This window comes from Pectinophora gossypiella, chromosome 3 (assembly GCF_024362695.1).
Source record: "Pectinophora gossypiella chromosome 3, ilPecGoss1.1, whole genome shotgun sequence".
NCBI classification, from domain to species: domain Eukaryota; kingdom Metazoa; phylum Arthropoda; class Insecta; order Lepidoptera; family Gelechiidae; genus Pectinophora; species Pectinophora gossypiella.
Genome location: NC_065406.1, coordinates 17,214,358 through 17,237,213, shown reverse-complemented (window position 1 = coordinate 17,237,213; position 22,856 = coordinate 17,214,358). Strand labels below are relative to the sequence as shown.

Sequence of the window (22,856 nt, the reverse complement as noted above, 5' to 3'; positions counted from 1 at the left end):
TTGGGATAAAGATGAAATTAACAGGAAAAGTGTATGCTTACGTTATAACTGAGTACATTTTGTTTCCATTTTCTTTAACCCTTTCACAGGTAGAGACAATGGGACATTGATGGTTCATAATAGATAGTATGACACATTGGATTCGGTACCTCATTAGACGTTCTGTCATTGATAGTGTTAACCTGTTTTTGCGTGAATCCGTGACAGGTCTGTTTGGAGAACGCGTTACTTAGACTGTAGCGTCATTGATTTAAATACCGGGTCAGGCTTTAGACCGCCTGCGTGGTCTAGTGGTTATAGTATTAGGCTCACTGTCTGGAGGTCCAGGTTCGATTCCCGATAGGGACATTGTCGAAATCACTTTGTGAGATTGTGCTTTGTTTGGTAAGAACATAGCAGGCTTGAATCACCTGATTGTGAAAGTAAGATGATTCCGTGCTTCGGAGGGCACGATACGCTGTTGGTCCTGACTATTAACCGTAAACACTATTCATGTACAGGTAAACACCCACTAATCCGCAGTGGAGCAGCGTGTTGGAGTATGCTCCTTATCCCCTCCCGGTTGATTGGGGGTAGGCCTATGCCCAGGAGTGGGACGTATATGTATAGTGCTGTCAACTTAATTTTGTCGGGTTATTGGTTAATTTATAATTTTGGGAGGGTATGCCTGTCGATTACCCGTCCCTTTCCTTTTCGGCGGATAAGGAATTGACAGATATAACTTGAAATAAAATTATATAGTGAATATTGCAATTAGCACCAGTGTCTGAAGTTCACGCGGTTATCGTAATTAAAATACATAATACCGAGTTCTTACCGTGTTAAATTAAAATTATGGATCTACCTACTCCACTTCAAGTTCAGAAGTCATCCTGAAATATCGGGAGTCTCATATCCCTGATTGATGCGTTTAACACTCAGTATTATGTGTTTTAACTGATAGAATCCGTGATCCGTAGATGATCCGTGCTTCGGAAGGCACGTTAAGCCATCGGTCCCGGTTACTACTGGCTAATGTACGGTCACGAGCATTAATATGTATACACTTTGGTACCATGTCACATTAACTTTTTTGACAAATTGAACTGTAAGTCTCACTAAATATCAAATATGTTAGTGCGACAGAGTCCTAAAGTGGGTACATTATATCGCTCATGACTGTACCTAATTACGTAGTCGTTATATGAGTCACGTCAGGGGCCTTTTGCGGCTCAATTATAACCTTGACACCAGGGTTGATAGAAGAAGATTATAGAATCCTACCTTGTTATTATGTCGGCTTCTGGAGTCCAGCGCTCATCACCTGGCGGGATCCCGAACACGTGGTCTAGAAGATTAACTAAGATACAGTTCACAGGGTTTCAAATTTGATAACTTTTATCACGCCACTTTCGTCTTTTATAGTCTGTTATTTTGACCACTCGCGCTAGAAATTTCTTTGCGTGTTTTCAAAGAAATATTATATTTTTTCCGGGCAGATCGACTTGCCTCCAGAAAACCGGCGCTGGTACTGCGCGTCACCACTAGAGGCGCTGCAACCGTTGTCGCATGCTAATCCTAGCTTGTGATTGGTCGAAACGTTTTGAAAACATTGATACACACTTTGCTATTGATCAAAATTTCAACAATACGTCAGAAAACTTTAATCGTTGAGTATAGACACCATATTTGAAGCGCGAATTTTTTTTAAATTGTACACCTGCAAATTGCAGTTACTTTAAAGATTTTTTTTTATCATAAAGGAACTACCCTCTTTTTATGATTTTTTTGATAGGATCAGAAATTTCAATAAATACTGTCTAAATATTTACAAACAAATACTTCGTTAAGTATATTATTAGTTTAGTGGTTCTGTCTACCTATTTACTCCGATTTTTAATGACTTTATTTAATAAGTTATTGGCCAATGTCAAATTTTAAGATTTTAACAACCTAAATGTTTACCTAAAATTGACGGGTGTTCCATAAATTTTATGCCTGTCGATTACCCGTCCCTTCCCTTTTCGGCGGATAAGAAAATGACAGGTATAACTTAACCCTTAAACAGGCCCCGAAGAACTGCTGTAAGAAATAAAGTGTTATATATGGATTTAGGCTTTGAATAGCGGCCTGTATGATTCCTTATCAACACATTCAGAAAAAAAACACTGAAAGTCCTGAAAAAAAATGTGGGAAAACATAATCCCATTGCCTGGATAGAGACTATCCTTTATGTGATAGCTATATATAAATGTCGAATGTTTGTCTGTTCATAATAAATTCTAGTGTTTGATTACTAGATCATTATTATTTTAAATTGTAATTGCTATTACTTATTTAATTATTTATTTATAAATAATTTAATTTAAAAATAATTGTATTAATTTTTTATATTTATAGAGGTTATTATGTGGTAAGTAAATCAAATACTTTTTATTATAAATCCCATTTATTTCACATTTTATTATGAATCCCAAATTAGTATAATTTGTGTATAACATAATCATAATAAATTTGTTTGTAATCGAAATGATGCGTAGTTTTTAGTAAAACAAATATGTTTAAAAAAAACACAAGTAACGTCGGGTGCAAAGGCTAGTATAAAAAAATTGGTGATTTGAACAGGCAAAGGATATATAGCTCCCACAAATAAGTTCGACTCAACAGGCTTTGGTCACATGTTCCCCACATTATTATTTGCCTTGTTTTAGACAATTTAGCAAGAAATCAACTAGAAATAATGCAAATCCTGTTAGGAAAATTCAAAATCTCTAACATATCAAAAAATTGCACGACTTATCTTTCTTTGTTTCGCCATAATCTGTATAAAACCACCACAGTCACTCAAAAACACGTCTCTAACGGACAGACGAAACTCGAATGGCTGTCAGTGTCACTTACGTTCGGATACACAAAGTTTGAAAATTCGGAACCATAGAGTATATATTTACGATTAAATTTTGACAGATTGTGGACTCTTTATTGCCAAAACCTGGCTACAGCATCGAAAAATCAATGTGGGACACATATGTCCGCGGCCTGCTTAAGGGTTAAAATGAAATTATGGTGTGTACTGAAATCAACACCTTTGTATAGTTTATAAAGTTCACAAACATGCAGAAACCTCATTAAATCATGTACTTAACGAGAATGTCTTCATTTATTTCAATAAAAACCCAACCCCATTAAGAAGCTTTCAGTCATGAAGTGAAACTATCTCCAGTTATTATGGGAATTAATGTTACTTTAGGAGTTAGCGTGCTGTAAACAAATGTTTAGCCATTACGACTAACGATGTAATTTTCTGTTAGCAAGCCTCTTTGAGGAGTGGTCTAAGAGAAAGGTTGTTAGTGACACCGTACCAAATACTGAGGGCGATGATTCAGCTCATGATTCTGAGTTAATATCAAGTGGAAGCTTCCATCTCAAAATTAATGATATTTTTGTGTTTATTTTTGTTAAATTGTTTTCAGTTTCATACTTTTGCAACAGCAAATTCTACTTGATATCAACTCTGTATCATGGTCTGAATTATCTCACATTGTTTTCGTTACGGTGTTACTAACAGCCCGTATGATGAAAGGATGGAAAGAGAGGAGGCAAATACCCAGCAGTGGGTGGATACAGGCTGAGTAGATAGAACACCTTTATATGTTATGTTTTAGCTTCGGAGCACTAACCGTTGTAATCAAAAACCGATTTATGTATCTCATCGCGGGGAAATATATGCGTATTTCAGCCTTTGACTGACAAAAACCCTCATCGACAGATTAGAGACGGACTCCATGGTCCAGTTGTCGAGCGTTAGGCTCACGATGCTGGGCACGAAAATAAAGAAAAAAGAAAGAGATTTTCAAAATTACAAATAACACGCCAGCCAGCATGATGTGATGACATGACCTCTTTTCGGTCACAGTACGTTGTCAGAGGCTATTTCCCAGACTATAAACGCTGTCCTCTTGTCTCTCGTACCATTCACCAACAAAGGAAAATGAATGCGAATGCCTTGAAGTACTTATGTTTGGACAGACAGATATGCTTGTTAAATTATTTATAACTAAGTATATTGAAAACACCGACAAGAGCGTGGCTCTTAAATTAGTGATGATATTGAAATCAGGGTTTAAAAGCAGAAAGGACGAAGCTTATGTTTTATTTATATTGGCGATATTGAAGTCATCCGTTCAGTTACTTTCTTTGACTTTATCAAGTATAGAAAACAACAACCATTAGTCTCGTATAATGAGTAACGTGTTATAAGAAATATTATCTGCTTCTACTTCAGTCTACTTGATTACCTCCGTAACACGTAAACGTCCTCCGTGGTCCAGTGTTGAGGTTCCAGGATCTTGAGGTTCCCAGTTTGAATCCCGGTGGGGACATATCACATGAATCACTTCGTGACCCCTGGTTTGGTTAGGATATTGCAAGTTGATCACCCGATTATATGAAAGTAGGTAGTTGGTAATCTTCCTCATAACCCACACGATAGACGAAGAAGTCTCCTTGAGTCATAAAATAAATAATAATATTAGGTAGGTACTTGAGTGTTGAACTTAAGGTCAAGTATATCAAACAGTACTCAAGACACTTTGCCATACCTTCATCAAAGTGTTAGCCTAAAAATTCTGAGATTTTGACAAATTTAATCCCTTAATAAACGTCAATTTCCAACTCCGACAGTTCTTCTTTGTAAATCTGAATATTTTTGTTTTTATGATGTTACAAAAGATGTTAATTGCGATAAGAAAATGATTCACATAATATTTTTTTTTAAATATGCATACATACATACATACATAAACTCACGCCCGTAATCCCTAATGGGTTTTTAAATATGCCAGCTTTATAATAATATTATGATAATCAATTAGCAACACAGCATGCTTACTGAGCATCATAATGCATTACAATTTAGTATCTGTCTCGTTAAAGTGAAACAAATTCAAATTTTCAATCGTATTTTATTAAAATTTTTAGTCTGTACTTTCAGTAATTATTTTATTATGAAGTCTTCTTACAGACCGTATCGATATTTGTATCTATAAATACACTAACATGGTAACAAAATTTGTGCATTTTGGAGGTATGTACAATTAATTATTTTAATGGAAATTAATTCGCTAAGTCATCTCGCAAAAAATGGTGTTGGAGATAAAATGTATTAGTCTAACCTCTCATCTAAAATGAATGTATCGTTAATTCATTACTCAACGGGTTTGGTGGACTTTACTATGTAAAATACGACATCGAGCGATTTAATATTGATCCAATTTCTCCTAACACCATTCTTTGTACCGACAGTATTGTACAAAACACTTCTATCAACTAAGCAAACAAAAATCTCGTCCGCTCTTGTCCATATTCTCAAATAGATGAAGTTGATGGAATTTAAAAATATCCTATTATGTACAGCGCTAAAGGATGTTGAATAAATGTTATCAATCTCTTTACAAAGAAGAAGGGACAGATTCCTAAAACTGATAACTTTTGGGCTGTAAAACTCAACAATACCTTATCATCCGGCCTTGTCAATTCATTCGTGGAAATCTCCGGTTTTTAAATAGATTTCTATTATTAGTATTTCATACCAATATAGCGATGTCATCATCATCATGTCCCTAGCGTTATCCCGTTTTCATAGGATCCGCTTATCTAGCGATATAGGCTTCTACCAATATAACCCCTGAATCAGAATCAGAAACCTTCAACCCTGTAAAAACGGGATACTTAAGTAAGACATTGTCGTGCATTATTTTCTATAAAAGTTGTGTTATAGCTGATGCTATTGCTTTTATATTATGAATATCTATGTGTTTTGTATCCATGTCTAAATAGATGGCGTACATAGATGGAAGAATTTCGCATGGACAGGAGGAGGATCCGTTGGTGTAATGGTTAACACGCTTGTCCCGGCTTGACAAGAGCTGCAGGTTCCGAGAGTCAGAATCTTTTTATATTTAATTTTCTCTATGTCTGTATCCATGAATTATGTTTATATGTTAATGTGAAGTTTTGTGGAATACATTGAATTGATTTGATTCTGTCATATTTTGTTAGAACTCCGTAATATATGTTGCTATCTTTTCGTTATTAAAAAGACTGGTTTTGTTTGGTTTGAGTTCGATTCTGGCTATAAATTATTTATATAGATTTTTTTTATTGATGGAACAGAGGATTCTGTGTCATCTAACGTTTTTTTCGTTGATGGTTGGCGATGATCATCGTGAACCCCTGAAACCTCAACAGAGTAAATAAGATCGATATAATATTAATCAACATCCTTAACAGATCCTCATGCTAAATAAATCTAATTCACGGACAAAATGCTTGATACAAACAATTTATTGCTGTTTATGAAACTAAAAGATAATAATAAATATTAATAATATAACAGCCTCAGTCATGGTTGAAATAATAATTACTATTATAAGTTAAAAGGCCCCAGGCTACGAGGCCTAACGTGTAGGGTTCATACAACCTGTTATACCGTTTCTAACATTATTTACATATTTACATACACTATTGGTCCGTCTATTATAAAAATTAAAACTAATAAATTCAATAAACTGAAATGTTCAGTAGACGATAAAATAAAATCATTGCGAACTGTAGAAAAAAACATCTGTCCGAAAAACTCCAGTGAATAAACAATGGAAAACTAATCATTTTTTATGTGAAACAAAACACTTTGTGCATGGCTGTAGGAAAAATTGAATATTGATTTCGAAAAATAAATGATTTAGTTGTTCAAGTGGATTCTACTTTAAAATATAGCTTGTGGAGTAAGTATCTAGTAATCTATGCCCTTACCTGAGCGGTCTCCACGTGTTATTTTCGCACATAATAAACAAAACATATATTTTTTAAACAATAAGGTAGCCCACCTTTCTATAAAATAGATCTCTTCTATCAAAGTGTAGTGAAGACAATAAGATACTTGAATATAAAATAATAAGGAAAGAATCCACAGATTTTTTTGAAAAACTAATAAATACTCCGTTATCGGTTATTATGTTGGCTGATATATAATACATTCAGGTACAGGACACGAAAAATAATATCTTTGACATTTGGAATACGAACCAAGATACAAAAATATACCTTCTGAAATCGATTATTTTTCCAAGCGAGACGTCTTTTCTACAATTCGGCAAAATGACAAAATAATAAGCGACGAATTCTATTCTGACAAAATAGTATTTGAAAATACTCATACATTTCCAAACGAACCGTTTTTATCGTATAACTCTGCAAAAACTAGAATATTTTTTATTGCTCCTTAATCAAAATGAGGTGTGAAATATTTGGTGTTTCATATTATTCATTCAATTCATTCGAAAAAAAATTCGCAACATTTCAGTCGTCTATTTAATCATTCGTTATTTGTTTTCTATTTTAAGTTCATTTCATTTCTTAAATGTCAGTTATTTAGACATACCTATTTATAAAGTCAAATTCATGGAACGTTTTAGAATTTGTTTAATTATTGGATGAAATTAGATTTCTAAAAAAACATCTTTTACGACTCTACTACTTTCAGTAGTTAAGTTTTTGTATTCATTTAATACGAAACTTTCTTATTTATTCAATGTAGGTACACTTTCGTCAATTATGTACTTGTTTGCCAAATAAATAAAATGAACGAACCTGGATTTTCCGTCGTACTGTAATATACTAACTTCACTAATAAGATTATTATAATTGTAAATATTGGTAATCCAGTCAACTGAGAGTTGCTTATTACATGAGCGAGAACCGGCATATATTTCTTTACCTTTATTTGATACAAATAACAACTCTGAATATATAAATGGAAGTTGCAGAAATTCAGACATACTCTTTAAGTAACGGATACTGTAATTGCTTAGCACGGGTATGATTTTTTTCCCCGCCTGTTCCTTTCTCAAGGCTGCAATTCAAACGAGGTTTACCTACAGGATGGATATGCGATACCACTACTGAATTATTTACACATTATCCCTTATACACAACGCTATTTACATTCATATACACCGAAAATTACATAATTTTAATATCGTCCACTAGAATGAAAACTTTAAACACCCTTCACTGTTTTTGAGATATGATTTTCACTGTTTTTGTCACTTCACAAGTGTCTAGTACCTTCTACTATCAAGTGGCACAGATAAAGAGTTCTATAGAAACTGATACTTTAGAAACGCTTCGACTGCAAGTCCAATGTTCTATCAAAGCACTAGTTTCGTCACATCTATTGCTTGATGATTTAGATTATAGTACTGATCAAGAGGTACAGTCAATCTTGATGCTTGAAATCGAAGCTGTTCACGTCATCTAAACAGTCTATATGTAATCTGTGACACACCTGAGAAGGTCCGGCTCAAGTCACACGATCTCGTCGTGGTGCACCACGTCACTGCAACTGCCGGCTCGTTGCAGTCAGGCCCTCTGACGTCACACTCTCAACTCCTCCATCGTCACATTCGACTTAGCGTTCAATTGAGTGTTCTTCTTCGTCAACGTACTCGTATTCATCATCTGCATTTGATGCGTCGATAGCAACGGCTGGTTCTCTTGCAACTGGCCACTTGCTAACGTATTTATGTTACTTTTCCCTAGTTTAGGAGGCGGCGGCGCTCTCGGCAACGTCGCCATACTCGCCACGTTATTGCTCGGCAAATCAGCAAATTCTGGCGGAGGCAACTGGTGGTGTGAGTGTGTATGGTGGTGGCTCAGAATCGTAGCAGGATCGTTTTTTAAACTCGTCTGATACGTCAAAGCACCTTCTAGATCCCCGCAAATGTTATTTGGCATTTGTCCATTCTCAGCTCTCTTCTTTAGATGAGAACCATTCGGGCCATCCGGGCCATTCATTCTAGTTTTATCTCTCTGGTAGTATACTCCAGCAAATATAAGTACATTAAGTATAAGTAAAGAGCATCCTATAGCTATAGTTACACTAAGGGCTGTAGAATAAGCAGCGAAACCATCTTCGGGCGGTGTCGCGGTTGTTGCGTCTGACTTGTGAATGTCAGACCCTCCTACAGTACTTTGAGTGGCAGTGTTGATTCCAACAATATTGAAATTCAAAGGCGAGGTTATATTTAGGACGCCTAAAACTGGAACTTTTGTGGCTAGTGCCGTGTCAGTCAAGACCAAGTCAGTTGTCTTTTTGATAGGCGGACTGAATGTCTTGAGCGTCGGCTGTGGCGGTGACACTTCTTCATTTTCTAATTGATGATGGGACGGTGGCACGTCTTCGCCTCCTGGACGATGCAAATCTGGCACTAAGTTTAGCCAAAACGATAACCTGTGAACAATGAAAAGGCTCTTACTATTTTAGTTAAAGAGTTGACCATTCTAATAATAGTCGACGTGACCCTTTCATGTGGTATTAGTTTCAAACTGTTTAAATTATTAAAGGGATGTACTCGTAAACTTGTTATATTCAGCGTTAATGAACTGAAAAGGGAACCCTAGTCGGACTTAACTATGTCACCCACTTTTGATTTTTAATTTGAATATAAACTAAGCTCACAATCATCATCAACACTCAATCCAACCGTTTCCACAGTTAGTAGTTTCTGCCCGTATGAATGATAAAAGTCTGTATTGGGACAAGCGATGCCTATGCAGGCTGGTTAGTAACACCGTAACGAAAAAAATAATAGATCGTTTACTTGATCGTACTAAAAACGTTGGTAGGTGTTTTTACTGTCGGAAATTTTTACATCAAGGCACGCATTTACATTGATACTTTTTAATAAGTAATTTTATTTTTTTTTATTTTAAAGAGTTATATTCAGTTTAAAGGGACTAAAAATAATTAAAACGAAGACACTAATATTGTCATGGATTAACATTTATTATTACGTATTGTCCCGCATTGGAGCAGCGTGGTGGAGTATGCTCCATACCCCCTCCGGTTGATAGAGAGGAGGCCTGTGCCTGTGGCCTGTATGCCAGTGGGACGTATATGGGCCGTTTATGTTTATGTTATTACGTATTGTATTTTGTGAAAATGTTAAAAAAGATATGCGCTCTGTCGACCCTGTGTCTTCAGAGTTTTATGCTGAGTTGAAAACCCTTTTTGCTGTAATGAATGTTTTATTTGATTTGTTATGTTTTGTAATGTGTTGTTGTACTACATAACTGTCTCACCTGTGCGCTCTGTAGTGGTTCTTCAGTTTGGACTTGATATCGATGTTCAAGTACTTTTTGTGCACAGCCTCGTACGCAGTCCATTCAATGTTCTTCATTCGTACCCTCTCCTGTCTACCAGCGCGGATCGGGTCGCTTTCTTGGGCCTCATTTGGGTTTCTAGGAATAAAGAAATATATTATTACCATTAGACATACAGACAGCGACCGCCACCTATCACGTTGGTCTAACAGAAGTGTACTTAGTTCATCTTGCGATGGATGTACCACTAACTACTCCAACTGAGATATAGTTTTGAGGATTGGTGAGGTCGACAGACGATGATAATTGAAGTTCATGTTTACCCCGCCTGTGGTCCAGTGGTTGAGCGTTGGTCTCACGATCCGGAGGCCCCGGGTTCGAATCCCGGTGGGGACATATCACAAAAATCACTTTGTGATCGCTAGATTGGTTAGGACATTACACACTGATCATCTGATTGCCCTTAAGTATGTAGTCGCTACATGAGCCATGTCAGGGACCTTCAGTTACTGTGTTTAGAATTATTGATTGAATTTCTTGTGTGTTAATTTTCGTAACTGGTTATGAAACTTTGATAACTAACGTGGCTTGAAAGTAGGTATACAAACAACCCCAAATGGAATTGGCCTTGGAAAGACAAGAAGGGAGAATACTTTCTGACAAGAGCGTGGCTTTTAAGCTAATGATGAAGATGTTTCTTTTTTATCACTCGCTATTCCGTTTACGAGATTGTACTTTCTGAAACTCGTTAAAAATATCTTCATCCCCTGTGGTTTCTGAACTATTTGACCTACAAACTTTTGAATGACCCATGAAAGTAGACCGTTGTGGGCACTCGCAATGGAAATTGTTTTCGCATGACAAAAACTTTTTGAATTCCTCACATATATTATAGAGGACAAAGACTTAAATAACTTGTAATAATCTGTCTGCGATAGCGAAACTGTATGGCATAACTCTTTAGGAATGGGCAGACCACAAGTAATCAGAAATCAAGATGGATATTATCGTATCGAATCACAGCTTAGCACCCATTTTGAATTGTATCGGCCAACATAAGAACATAAATAAGCTCGCGACTATATTTGGGGTAGTCAGAGGTACATCGCAAGATGAACTAAGAACCCACATCTCACCAAGATTTCTGTTACACCAACGGCCATCTTATTAAAAACGCTACAATGCTTACAATAAATTGTGCCACAAATAGGTTAAAACCCCCCTCCATTTACTACAGGAGAGTGAGCCCCTGACGAGAAAGCGCTGTAACATCTTTGGAGGATACCTAATGACTCCAGAGGCACTCAAATCTCACCCTTGAACAAATACTACATTAAATAGATAAAGTATTGCTTCGAGGTGACCTTTTCCATAAGGCAGCGACCATTAAAGATCCTACTAAATATGGCCTGCATACTTTCCAGCTTTAAAAAATAAAGGCCCAAATGGACACTTACCCAGTCTTAGCGAAGTTGCCCCAATACAGCATGACGGACTCCGACAGCGCCACTTCAGCCTTCGTGTAGTTTCGGGGGAAGTGGGCGAGACCCCCAACCAGCGGCGCCCCAAATATGTAGGGCAGCTCCTCGCCATGAATGCAGCCTTGTCGCTGCAAGCAAAATACTGTGAGTCCCCAGTTTTAATTTCGGTACGACCTGTTAGAATGTGAATTTTGGAGCCGACCGGAATTGCTGAGCGCGTTTCCCGTTGTAAATAAGTAGGTGTACAGCGTTTTAAATTGTAAAGGGACGTTGTAACAGATGGCTACTTGGGGATCGTTCTATATAGAGTATGTACTGTCATGAGCAATATAATGTACCCACTTTAGGACTCTATCGCACTAACAAATTTTACATTAAGTGAGACTTACAGTTCAATTTGTCAAAAAAGTTAATGTGACATGGTACCAAAATCTATGCATAATATTAATGCTCGTGACCGTACAAGTATATGAATATAATAACATAAACAGTATATATAGCAAACTTAATGGAAGAATGCATCAAGGTGTGTGAAAAGATGATGCCTAAATCTTCAATTCAATAATTGTTTGTAATATTTAGTTGTTATTATAATACTTTGCATGTTTTAATATTATAATAAGAATCTATTGTAACGCTATGGTGTACACTGTCATGTTACAATTGTTGAATAAATAAATAAGTAAATAAATAAATAAATAAATAAATAAATAAATAAATAAATAAATAATTAAATAAATAAATAAATAAATAAATAAATATACGTCCCACTGCTGCGCACAGGCCCCTAAATCAACCGGAGGGGGTATGGAACATACTCCACCACGCTGCTCCACTACGGGTTGGCGGAGGTGTTTTTACCAACCAACCAACGGCATAATGCCGTCTGAAGCACAAATAAAGTAAGAAGTATAAATAAATAACGCTTGAAATACTTATTGGGTTAAGTTGAGCAAAAACTCAATTAGAAGATAACTTGCAAGCATTCTATAGCCAAGCAAAATTTAATCCAATTATCAAATAATTGGATTGGACTTTGCTTGGCTGTCAAGACACTTATAAACACGTTCGCAGATGTTTATTTTTTGTTGGTAAAGAGGATAACCTACATAACTTTTGATATCGCGTCTGCTTGTGATAAGTGTCTTAGGATTAATTATATATATACTTATTGACGAACATACAGCATTATAGTGGTGCTAATTCTTGTATAAACCATCTAATTTTATTTTAAGTTATATCTGTCATTTTCTTATCTGCCGAAGAGGGAAAGGGACGGATGATTGACAGCTCTTAATTTGCAGGAATCGGGGCCAGTGTAACCTAATTTGCTGTATTATAAACTAATAAGTCTATAAAAAAAAAAACGAAAAATAAGACTTTAAATAACATGATGTTTTTACTATTGTATTTTTTATTTGTGTTATATTATCATCGTCTATAACCTTATGAACATCATTATTGTAAGAGTGTCCTATTTCATAAACAACGATTATTAACTTCCTCGTTACCTACTATTTAATCTTCTAATTATCACACTACAGACGACGCAATATCCGGGCACGATTTTCGACCCCATCTCCTAACTTAATTTCGAGTGAAGTAGTTATGAAGCAACTATTTAAACTACGCCCTTCGTGTGGTTGCTTTGTAATGAAGATGAGGGGTCTTATTATAGCGGTGAGGAGGTAGTTAGCCCAGTCTGTTATTAATATAGAGAACTAGAGTTTGCTTGTACGTGTGTTGACGCTAACAAGATAGTAAGTGAATAACGTGGTCGGACCTTCGTTCAGATAACAGAATCGACGTGTCGACGGGAATATTGCAGAGTATCGGATTTTACACCAAAGTTATAGATTGGACGGCTAAGTGAAAGTGATTAGGGTGACTAAGTGAAGCTCTAAGCACAGTAAGTAGTGTTGTAGCGATAATGATAGTTCCTATATCGATAGTGGACTTTGAATACGAGGTACGCGGCATTGATTGGCATTTATGCCTACTCGGTACGACAGTGCGCTGTGTGTGTTTTAGAGTTTATTTGTGGATAAGTGTATTTGTTTATTTCTATTAAGCTACATTTTTGTATAACGCTATCGATATGATTCCTTTCAATGTTTTCTGTATTTTTTTTTATGTATTTTTTTCTTTTTCTGTTTAAATGCGACGAATGGGTGCCGAGACAGACCTCTGTGGTTTAACGGCATCATTCAAACCGTGTTTTTCGGTGAAGGATATAAAGAAAAAAAAACTGTTACGCTTTTGAATAATCGCGTGTTGCCCTTTTGTCCGATCGGTCGACCGGTCAATCGGTCTAATGGGACTATACTATTTACTGTCATGCTTACGTAGCGCGTGCGTGTGGCTGACATCAGGTTGCTGGGTTTACAGCACAACCCACACGATAAAAAAAAATCCCCTAAAAACGTCTGGGCTTACCGTAACAGTAGCAACAATCGACATTGTTCCACAAATCGATAATAATGGATAGTGTTTCGTGTTGATTTATCATAAATTGTTGATACCCTTAAAAATCCTTACACTTCAGAAACAAGTTTATAAGCACTAAATAGTGCCTTATTCTACTAAGGTTCCTACATTTTACATTCTACTAAGGTTGCACAAATAGTTCCTACATTCTTAAAATACCTCGGCGCCAGTTAAGGAAATTGATTTATGTTTCATAGTTGAGAACTGTCAGACTCGAGGCCTGAATTGGAAACTAGATTACTTGGGGCGGCGTGGAAGGTGTAAGCTTAATACTCGTATACACTGGGTCGAGAAAATGGGACCAGTGGGCCTGGCAGCGCGGGATTTAGTATTAAACGTAGATAAAGATTATCATTATATTTTCAATACAAAATGACAATGGGCACATTTGTATGAAACTTGGTCCAAGAACTTCCACTGATGAGAGTTATATGAAATGAAAGCTTATGCTTTCCCTATGACTCTGGCAAAGTTCTATCAGATTCTGTCCCGGGGTATTCTATTTTTACGGCCATGTTTGTCCTGGCTAAAAATGTGATAAAATAAAATGAGGGACTAAAATCGATTCGAGATTTGTTGCTAAATGGTGCCAGGAAAAACATGGCTGTAGAAAAAGCACCCTGGGACAGAATCTGATAGAACTTTGCCAGAATCATAGGGAATGCATAAGCTTTCAATACATATAGGTCTCATCAGTGGAAGTTCTTGGACAAGATTCGCCCATTATCCTTTGGACATATTTTTTTTCATATATCATTAAGATATGACTAGGCGATCCTGTCTTTCATTTTATACTTTATTGACTAGTGTCCCATGATAATCGACTGTACGGTCATGAGTACTAATATGTATACACCTTGAAACCATGTCACATTAACTTTTTTGACAAATAAAACCGTAAGTCTCATCAATGTCAAATATGATAGTGCGACAGGGTTCTAAAGTGGATACATGAAATTGCTCATGGCTGTACGTATATCGATTAAAATCTATTATTTTATAAGGCCATCTCTCTCTCTCTCCTTGGCATTTATTATTCCCATCTGATGGTGGGGTCTGCCTTCTTCGTAATTCTCTTCCACTTCGCTCTATCGGACGTGTCGTTTTCGGAGACATTGCACGAACACAGGTCCTTTTTGACCACATCCGTCCATCTTATTATTTCATAAGCCCCCTAAATATTCTTAATATCGATATGCATATCGATAATATCGATGCTGTATTAATAATTGTTAGATATATACGATTATATTGATACTATCTTTTGTAAAATAATTGCAATAATATTGGTTAAATCGATCGATTGAGATCGATAATTCGGCAACACTATTATTGACTAGCTAGTTACGCTTTGATCCCATGATAGAAGAACCTGAGGTCGCTGTTGTCGGATACGACAAGCAGGAATGTGTAATAAATAATACAATATGTAGTTAAGTTGAGGGTGGAAGTGAGTTAAGGATGGAAGTCTGAGGTCAGACTGAAAGCAGAATGGCCGAGCTGTAGGAAAGTGAGAATACTATGTAAGGATAATGAATGGGAATTTGATTGTTTATGGTATCCTTCTCGGGGCAAATTTAACCAAAAAAAAAATGTTTATGGTATGAAAGGAGGATGGTTAATGAATGAGACGTAAGGCAGTTTTTAAAAAGTAAGGGGAGTCTTTGGTGCGATATCGGTCTGGTGGGAGGATTTTGGTTTTAATATAAGGTGCAAAAGGAGTAAAGACATTTAAAAAATATCCGAGTTATTTCATTATACCACAAATATAGTATACTTTATTGACTAAAAACAATAAAGAAGTCGTAGTTATTACAAATGAATCGTTGCTCGCTCGTACATCAGTGAATTAGATCTAAATAATAATGTAGATAGGTACTAAGTTACATATTCTGAATCCAAAAAAGTCATAACGAATGTTTAGAACTGTCAAAATAAATGTATTAAATAATTTGAAACATTTCCGAATTTTGTACGTATAAGTATAAATAGATATACATAACAAAACACGTCATTATTTAGGATTAAAAACTTGATACTACTTACTGTAAAAAAAAAAAAAACCATTTATTTTCTATAATAAATATTATAAATTTTTACGAAAATTGAACTTGATCGATTATTTGATGAAAAGTGTATAATTATTAGTCTGCCGGAATCAGCATAAATACATTTTATGTTTTGTTAAAAAAAAAAACAGATGGTTATTGAGCTTTACGTAAGTACCATAAAAGTTGCGTTCCAATTGAAAAACGCCGAGTGTTGAACAACTTCAGATGCTCATTATTATTCATAGTTTGGAAAATTTGCAAACCTTGCTTAATTAATACCATGATATTTTGCCCTAACCTTAATTGGTACTTACAAAAACCTTTTAATGATTATTAGGTAGGAATTGTTTACAATTGAAGATATTATAATTAATTTTAACTTTAAATTAATTTCATTTCGATGTTTGGGTTAGTTATTCCAATTTGAAATAATTAACAAAGTTATGTTTGCCGAGGGACTTTTTTCTGACATTGTTTTTGATTTTATAACCCGACCAAAAAGGGTTATGTGTTTATGTTCTTTCATACCCTCGAAACATCGCAACGGCTTAATGAATGAGATGTCTATCAATTTTTCTTAGCCGGTGATTTTATTCTAGATTTCGTTTTCATAAATTAAAAATGGCGACCGTAACATTCAAAATGGCTGATGAAATAATGGGATGGCCTATATCAGTGGATAGATCTTTCAAAATGTAGATAACATTTTTTAGACTATTTTACAGTCAGATTCTTTGTTTAAATATAACACGTTCTGAAAGATGTGTAGGAATTCTAGATTAAAAAGACTTTTTTATAAAAAAAAAATTTAGACCTTATTAAAACAGTATTTGATTGGAACTAGCAATTAAATATAACTGAAAAGTCATCAATACAAGTAAATAAATAACTAATGAATAAAAAATAACAGCTAAAACTACTTTAATGAAAATTAAACTCCCGAACGCAGTTGATATCGACTTCACACGACTGCAAGACTACAACCGACCGTGTGAAGTTATTATCACGACTGCGCGAAGTCGAACGTATAACTACGAGATGCAGTTGAATATAGCGATTGCGCGCGGTTGCTGCGTTGCAGTCCATCTGGTACCCTTGGTAATAATGAAGTACTTTTTTCTAATCAACTTTTTTAATTCGCATTCGACAAAGACGCCCGGCGTAATATCTCAAAGGAGACATGACTGGTTCCCGTGGCATGGATGTCAGATCAATATTGTAGATATTCAATTGGAAGCAATATTTAACCTGCCGTTTCAATCTTACCGACAATATTAAAACCTGATCCGAACATTTTCCCGGCGTTATTCAAATTGAAAGCGTTATAGGAAAGTCTCTCATATGAAAATTATTCTTAACGAAAATAGAAATAGTACTATGTAGCGTGAATTGTGCTTGACTTGTTGGTTCTTTACATTCCTTTTGTGCTATATTTATAAAAGGAATGAAAGGCCTTCCTGAAATACTATTTGAAGGAAGCGATTACTTCGAGAGTACTCGACTTGTAATTATTATTTACATAAGGGGAAGGCAAAAACATATAGAGTATACACCCACTCTTGGATCGCTATTTATAAGTCCAATGGGCGAGCCTATTGCCATTAACCGTACACAAATCCTGGAAAACAAGTGATATCAATTATCAACGATGCATTAGAAATTCAAACTCATAAAGTCGAATTCAGTGGTTTAGAGCCTACGCCGGGATTCGAACCCGTCACACTACGATGTAAGTCACGCGTATTATTTTTTAAGCATCAACGCTTTAAGTATGTATTCTTGTCACAACACTCCCAACTTATATCGGCATGTGTAATTTAAAAAAAAAACACTACATACATACATAAACTCACGCCTATTTCCCACCGGGGTAAGCAGAGACTATAGAATTCCATTTGCTTCGATCCTGACACACTTCTCTTGCTTCCTCCACATTCATCAATCGCTTCATACACGCACGCCGGTTCAGAGTAGATCATATTGAACCTTTTCTAAGGACATCTCCAATTTGGTCATCGTAAGTCCTTCTCGGTCTTCCTCTGCCAGCCCTACCATCAACTTTCGCTTTATATACCGCTTTTGCAATCCTATTATCCTTCATCCGCTCTACGTGTCCAAACCAACCTAACATTCCCTTCTCAATCCTAGTCACTATATCGTCTTTTACACCACAACTCTGTCTTATCACACTGTTTCTCACTCTATCACTCAACTAAAAAAAAAAAAAACACTGCTATTCATATTTTTTGTTTTTGATAATTTATATTGAATTATGGACGGGTTAGAATTGCCGTTTATTTATTTATTTATTCATCATCTCCCTAGCAGCGTTGTCAACAGAAGCGACTGACGGTCTGACCTTACAACCCGCTAAGTGAAAACCAGGCTAAACCAGCCCAACACAGGTAAGGTTCATACTACCGAAACGCATTTCTTAGGTATCTATGTGGGTTTCCTCGCGATGTTTTCTTTCACCGCTCACGTGATAGTAACTTATGATCTAAATATGAATTCGAAAACAAATTCGAAAATCATTGGCAGGATTCTAACCTGCGACTTAACAGTGAGAGTCAAGCGTTTTACCAACTGGGCGACCCGGCTCCTCAAACGCATAATTAAAGCTAAAATTTTAACTGCCGAACCGTGTTCTCCAAATTACCATACGAATGAATTCGTACTATGAATGAGAGACCTAACTAACATAGCGGTTCTAATGAATGACGAGCAAGTATCCCCAGATAGACATTTCATGCAAACCCTTACAAAATGAAACACATTCATAATAATAACGTAGAGAAACTCGCAATGAAAACTCGAAGTAAAAGCCCATGTGAGAGCATTAAACAGCTTGATATAAATTCCATTTGATGTAAATGTAAAAGCGCATTAAAATAATATGCGATCCATTAATACCGATGATCGGTGTATGAGACGCAAATAAATATATATTATGCATAAATCCACGTGGATTCTAGAGTTTTAACGACTGCATAAAACACGATTTAGATTTTGATTATAAAGGAACATTTTTCTGGATTGGGTAGAAGATAATTTGTCTTAATTATAGCCTTAAGCGTTCCCTGTTTGTTCGGCCAAGTAGTTAAGCCATCTGAAATAAACCTACAACAAGTCACGTCACAACAAAATTTTCAAGGAAGTCGTCATATCAAGATGATGACAAAAACTATCGACATCATTGTATAATGTGCTTCTTCTTATCGTGTGAGTTGTGAGGTGGAATACCAACCTCATCAACCCTGGTGTCAGGGTTATTATTGAGCCGCCAAAGGCCCCTGACAAACTTACATCAGTAAGTAGTAACCGGGATCAACGGCTTAACGTGCTTTCCGAAGCACGGATCATCTTACTTTCGGACAATCAGGTGATCAGCTTGAAATGTCCTTACCAAACTAGGGATCACAAAGTGATTTTTGTGGCATGTCTCCACTGGGATTCAAACCCAGGACCTCCGGATCGTGAGCCCAACGCTCAACCATTGGACCACGGAGGTCGTCATTGTATAACGTTCAAGAGACGCGTATTACGTGTGACGTGTGTGGGCTAGAGCTGTTTATGCAATTCAAATTATTTCAAATCACAAGCAGACACCAATTCCGCGTATAATCAAAACCGGGGACATTTTCAAATTTCATGTACAATTAAACTTGAAAGCCGAACTAAAATTGGTACATTTGGGAACTATAGCGCGACAAGTTGCTTTAATTTGGTTCGTAACAGTTAAACTCAGTAATTTCTACACAACACTATCTATATTGTTCCCTAGACTGTTGTTTGGAAGAGAAACAGAATCGTGTATAGATTTGTAGCTGTATTTAAAACATTGAGTCGATAATTACTTGATTTCCGATGGTGTTTCTACGACTGACCCGCAGGGGTTATCCCTGCCATGCGCAATGTGATAAAATTATCGATCAATTCTATAAATGGCGAAAGCGATAAGTTTGTTTTTTCCTTAACATGCGTGCCACGTGAATGTGTTCGTACTTTGACAGTGCGACATGACTTATTTCAGTTCACATAATATTAATCATAGTCAAATAATGTACATGGCAACATTCGTTCCAATCATTCCTTCACTCTCCCATTTTCAATTTGTACAGAATCAACACGCTCTCTGTAATAAATTTACCAAAAAAAGAATAAATCTTGATATTGCCGGAACAAACTCTTTTATTTATGTCTTTCCTAGACAAGCACCAGTCGACAAAATGACATAATTATATCGCCAGAGTTGGTAAAATAAGCATGGCAACATTTTAGCACGTTGCTTATGTTTGCCCTACTGGGATATAGTCGTCAGCTTTATGTTATGCTTCTACAACTAATTTTCAAATCAAATCAAATCAAATCAAATATACTTTAATGCACAGAACTAAAATTTCAACAATCAGACATAACACTTGAATACAGTACAATTTGGGCGGCCTTATTGCTCTAGTGCAATTTCTTCCAGGCAACCAACAAAAGGAAACAAACATTTACAACAAAAAAATAATAAATACTCTATACTATACGTACATAAATAAAATACGTTCGTACGTTATGCGTTTTAAATACGTTCTAATTTTCAGAAGGTTTTCAAAGTAATGTTTCACCTAGGGCAGGAAAGCAAACCAGATTGTCGTGTAAACCAAACGTAAGACATAGATATAATGGAGTTGGTGGCGACTTTTTGAGATTAGCCTTAGATGGCATTAAATACTTGATCGGACAAATGTAGAGCGCTAAAGGCTCTGAGCTGGTACGAATTTTAAAACAATTCAATTGTTTGGTTATATCACTCTGACAGAATAGATATAACACAAAATCGCGTCTGCAACTTTTCATCCTGAGCAGAGGAAAACATAAAAATACCTAACACCATATTATTACAAGAAGAAGAAGGAAAAGAAAAAGAAGAAGAAGAGAAGGAGGGAGCCTTTTTTTTCGCATAATGTTGTTTGTCCTATTTTAATTAGGCACAACCGGTTAGGCATATTCTTTTTAGTCATAATCGTCTTTTGGCATAATGGTTACTTGTCATACTGTTTTACTTAGCATAGTGCTTGTTAAGCCTAATGATGTTTGCCCTATTCTTGTGTAGCATAGTGGTTTTAGGCATTTAACTTGGATACCATAGTGTAATAGTAGGTTAGAGTGCGGCGGCCAACATGTTTATTTAAATAGGTATGAATAGAAACAGTATGTCTTCTATTTGTTATGCTTAAAGTGTTTATGCTTTATTATATTATGTGTAAATAGTTATACTTATGCCTTTTATGCGTAACGATTATTAGGAATAGTAAATATATACTTTGCAAATTTATTACATAAAATTTTATGCAACGAAATAGGGAACCAGAGAAGGAGAAGAGATTACAGATTTCAAATTCTAACAACGTCAAGAGCTTATCTTACCTGCGGGTAGTCGCCATACTTGGTCTGGTAGTCGAACACGTAGACGTACGAGTTTCGTCTTAATGCAGAATGCGTGTCAGCGGTCAATACTATCGGCGCCACAACTTGAGCGTCGCTTAGGGCTTCCAATGTTTCGTCCCTGTTGGATTTAAGTGGAATGTTAGGAGTGTGTTGGCCTCCCTATTAGTTCTGGTGCCCTGGTAATTTTCTGTGATTCATAACCTTCTTGTCTACCTATTACAATAAATAAATAAAGTATTTGAGCTTGATTATTTATCAAAAGAATTAGGAATTTCGATTTCTAAACATGAATAAAATGATAATTAATAATGATTTTTGAAATTGAAACCTCTAAAATGATGATTAGACTCTCTTTCTCATCATATCTTTTGTTTCACGTCTATTTCCCGTTGGGGTAACTGTCCACAGGATACCACTTACTACAATCCTGACACACCACTTTCCCTTCTTCCACTCTCATTAGTCTTCATGCAATCAGCTGATTCTTAGTTCTTGGTTATTGATTCTTAGTTGGGGTTTAAAACATCCTAGATCTGATCGCGGTTTATTTACTACTATATAAACATTCGAAAAAAGAGAAGGCGAATGTGGTCATATAAGGAAGTCAAAGAATTGGCCCTTGATAGACAAGAATGGAGGATACTACACCGATCCATGATAATCGATCCACGGTAATCGTAATTTCAGAAAACTTTCAATCTGATTACTAATAGCTTCAGTATATTAGATCCTCCACTGAAATAGCTTTAAACAATTATAGACAATAAATACATTAAAGACAAACTGATTTCTAACAACATTCGATTAAGTATCCTTCATAACAAACTGGTACTAACAAACCCGCAGAGGGATCAGTCATAGATTATATTAGCGAACAGATAGGTATAATTAATAGTTATAACATACCTGATATTAATGGGATGTTGGACCGGCCTCTCCCAATCGGTGTATTCATTAATAATAGTCGCCAATATTTCAGACAGATGATAACTATAGGTGTTCCTGACAAATGACTTGAGTATTTTGGATCGCCTGTCCGCTTCTATGCCGTATTGTACGTCATCCCCGCTGAATGCGAAATATGCTTCTGCCTTTGTCACACCGAGCATAAGATCGTACCTGAGGAAGAATATAGTATACATACTTACTGTTAAACAAAACGTTCAGTATAATGGAAAGTTTCCAGGCCACGTTCTCACAAAAAAAATGATGGCGCTGTACAACCTTGCCTTCGTTTAACCTTCTAATTATATGG

The 22,856-nt window shown here is 36.0% G+C and overlaps 1 protein-coding gene across 7 annotated transcripts in view; it reads right to left on the bottom strand.

Moving 5' to 3' along the window:
- Positions 1-4,927: 4,927 nt before the first annotated feature.
- Positions 4,928-22,856, bottom strand: part of LOC126382075 (neuroligin-4, Y-linked) — a 240,916-nt gene continuing 222,987 nt past the window's right edge. For all 7 annotated transcript variants that reach the window (XM_050031797.1, XM_050031791.1, XM_050031798.1 and 4 more), the window contains 5 exons: positions 22,508-22,720; positions 21,581-21,719; positions 11,601-11,752; positions 10,123-10,281; positions 4,928-9,271 (listed from right to left, as the gene is read on the bottom strand). In XM_050031797.1, the coding sequence (XP_049887754.1) occupies positions 8,416-9,271; positions 10,123-10,281; positions 11,601-11,752; positions 21,581-21,719; positions 22,508-22,720 (1,519 nt within the window). In that variant the 3' untranslated portion in view covers positions 4,928-8,415. The remainder of the gene's footprint in view (positions 9,272-10,122; positions 10,282-11,600; positions 11,753-21,580; positions 21,720-22,507; positions 22,721-22,856) is intronic.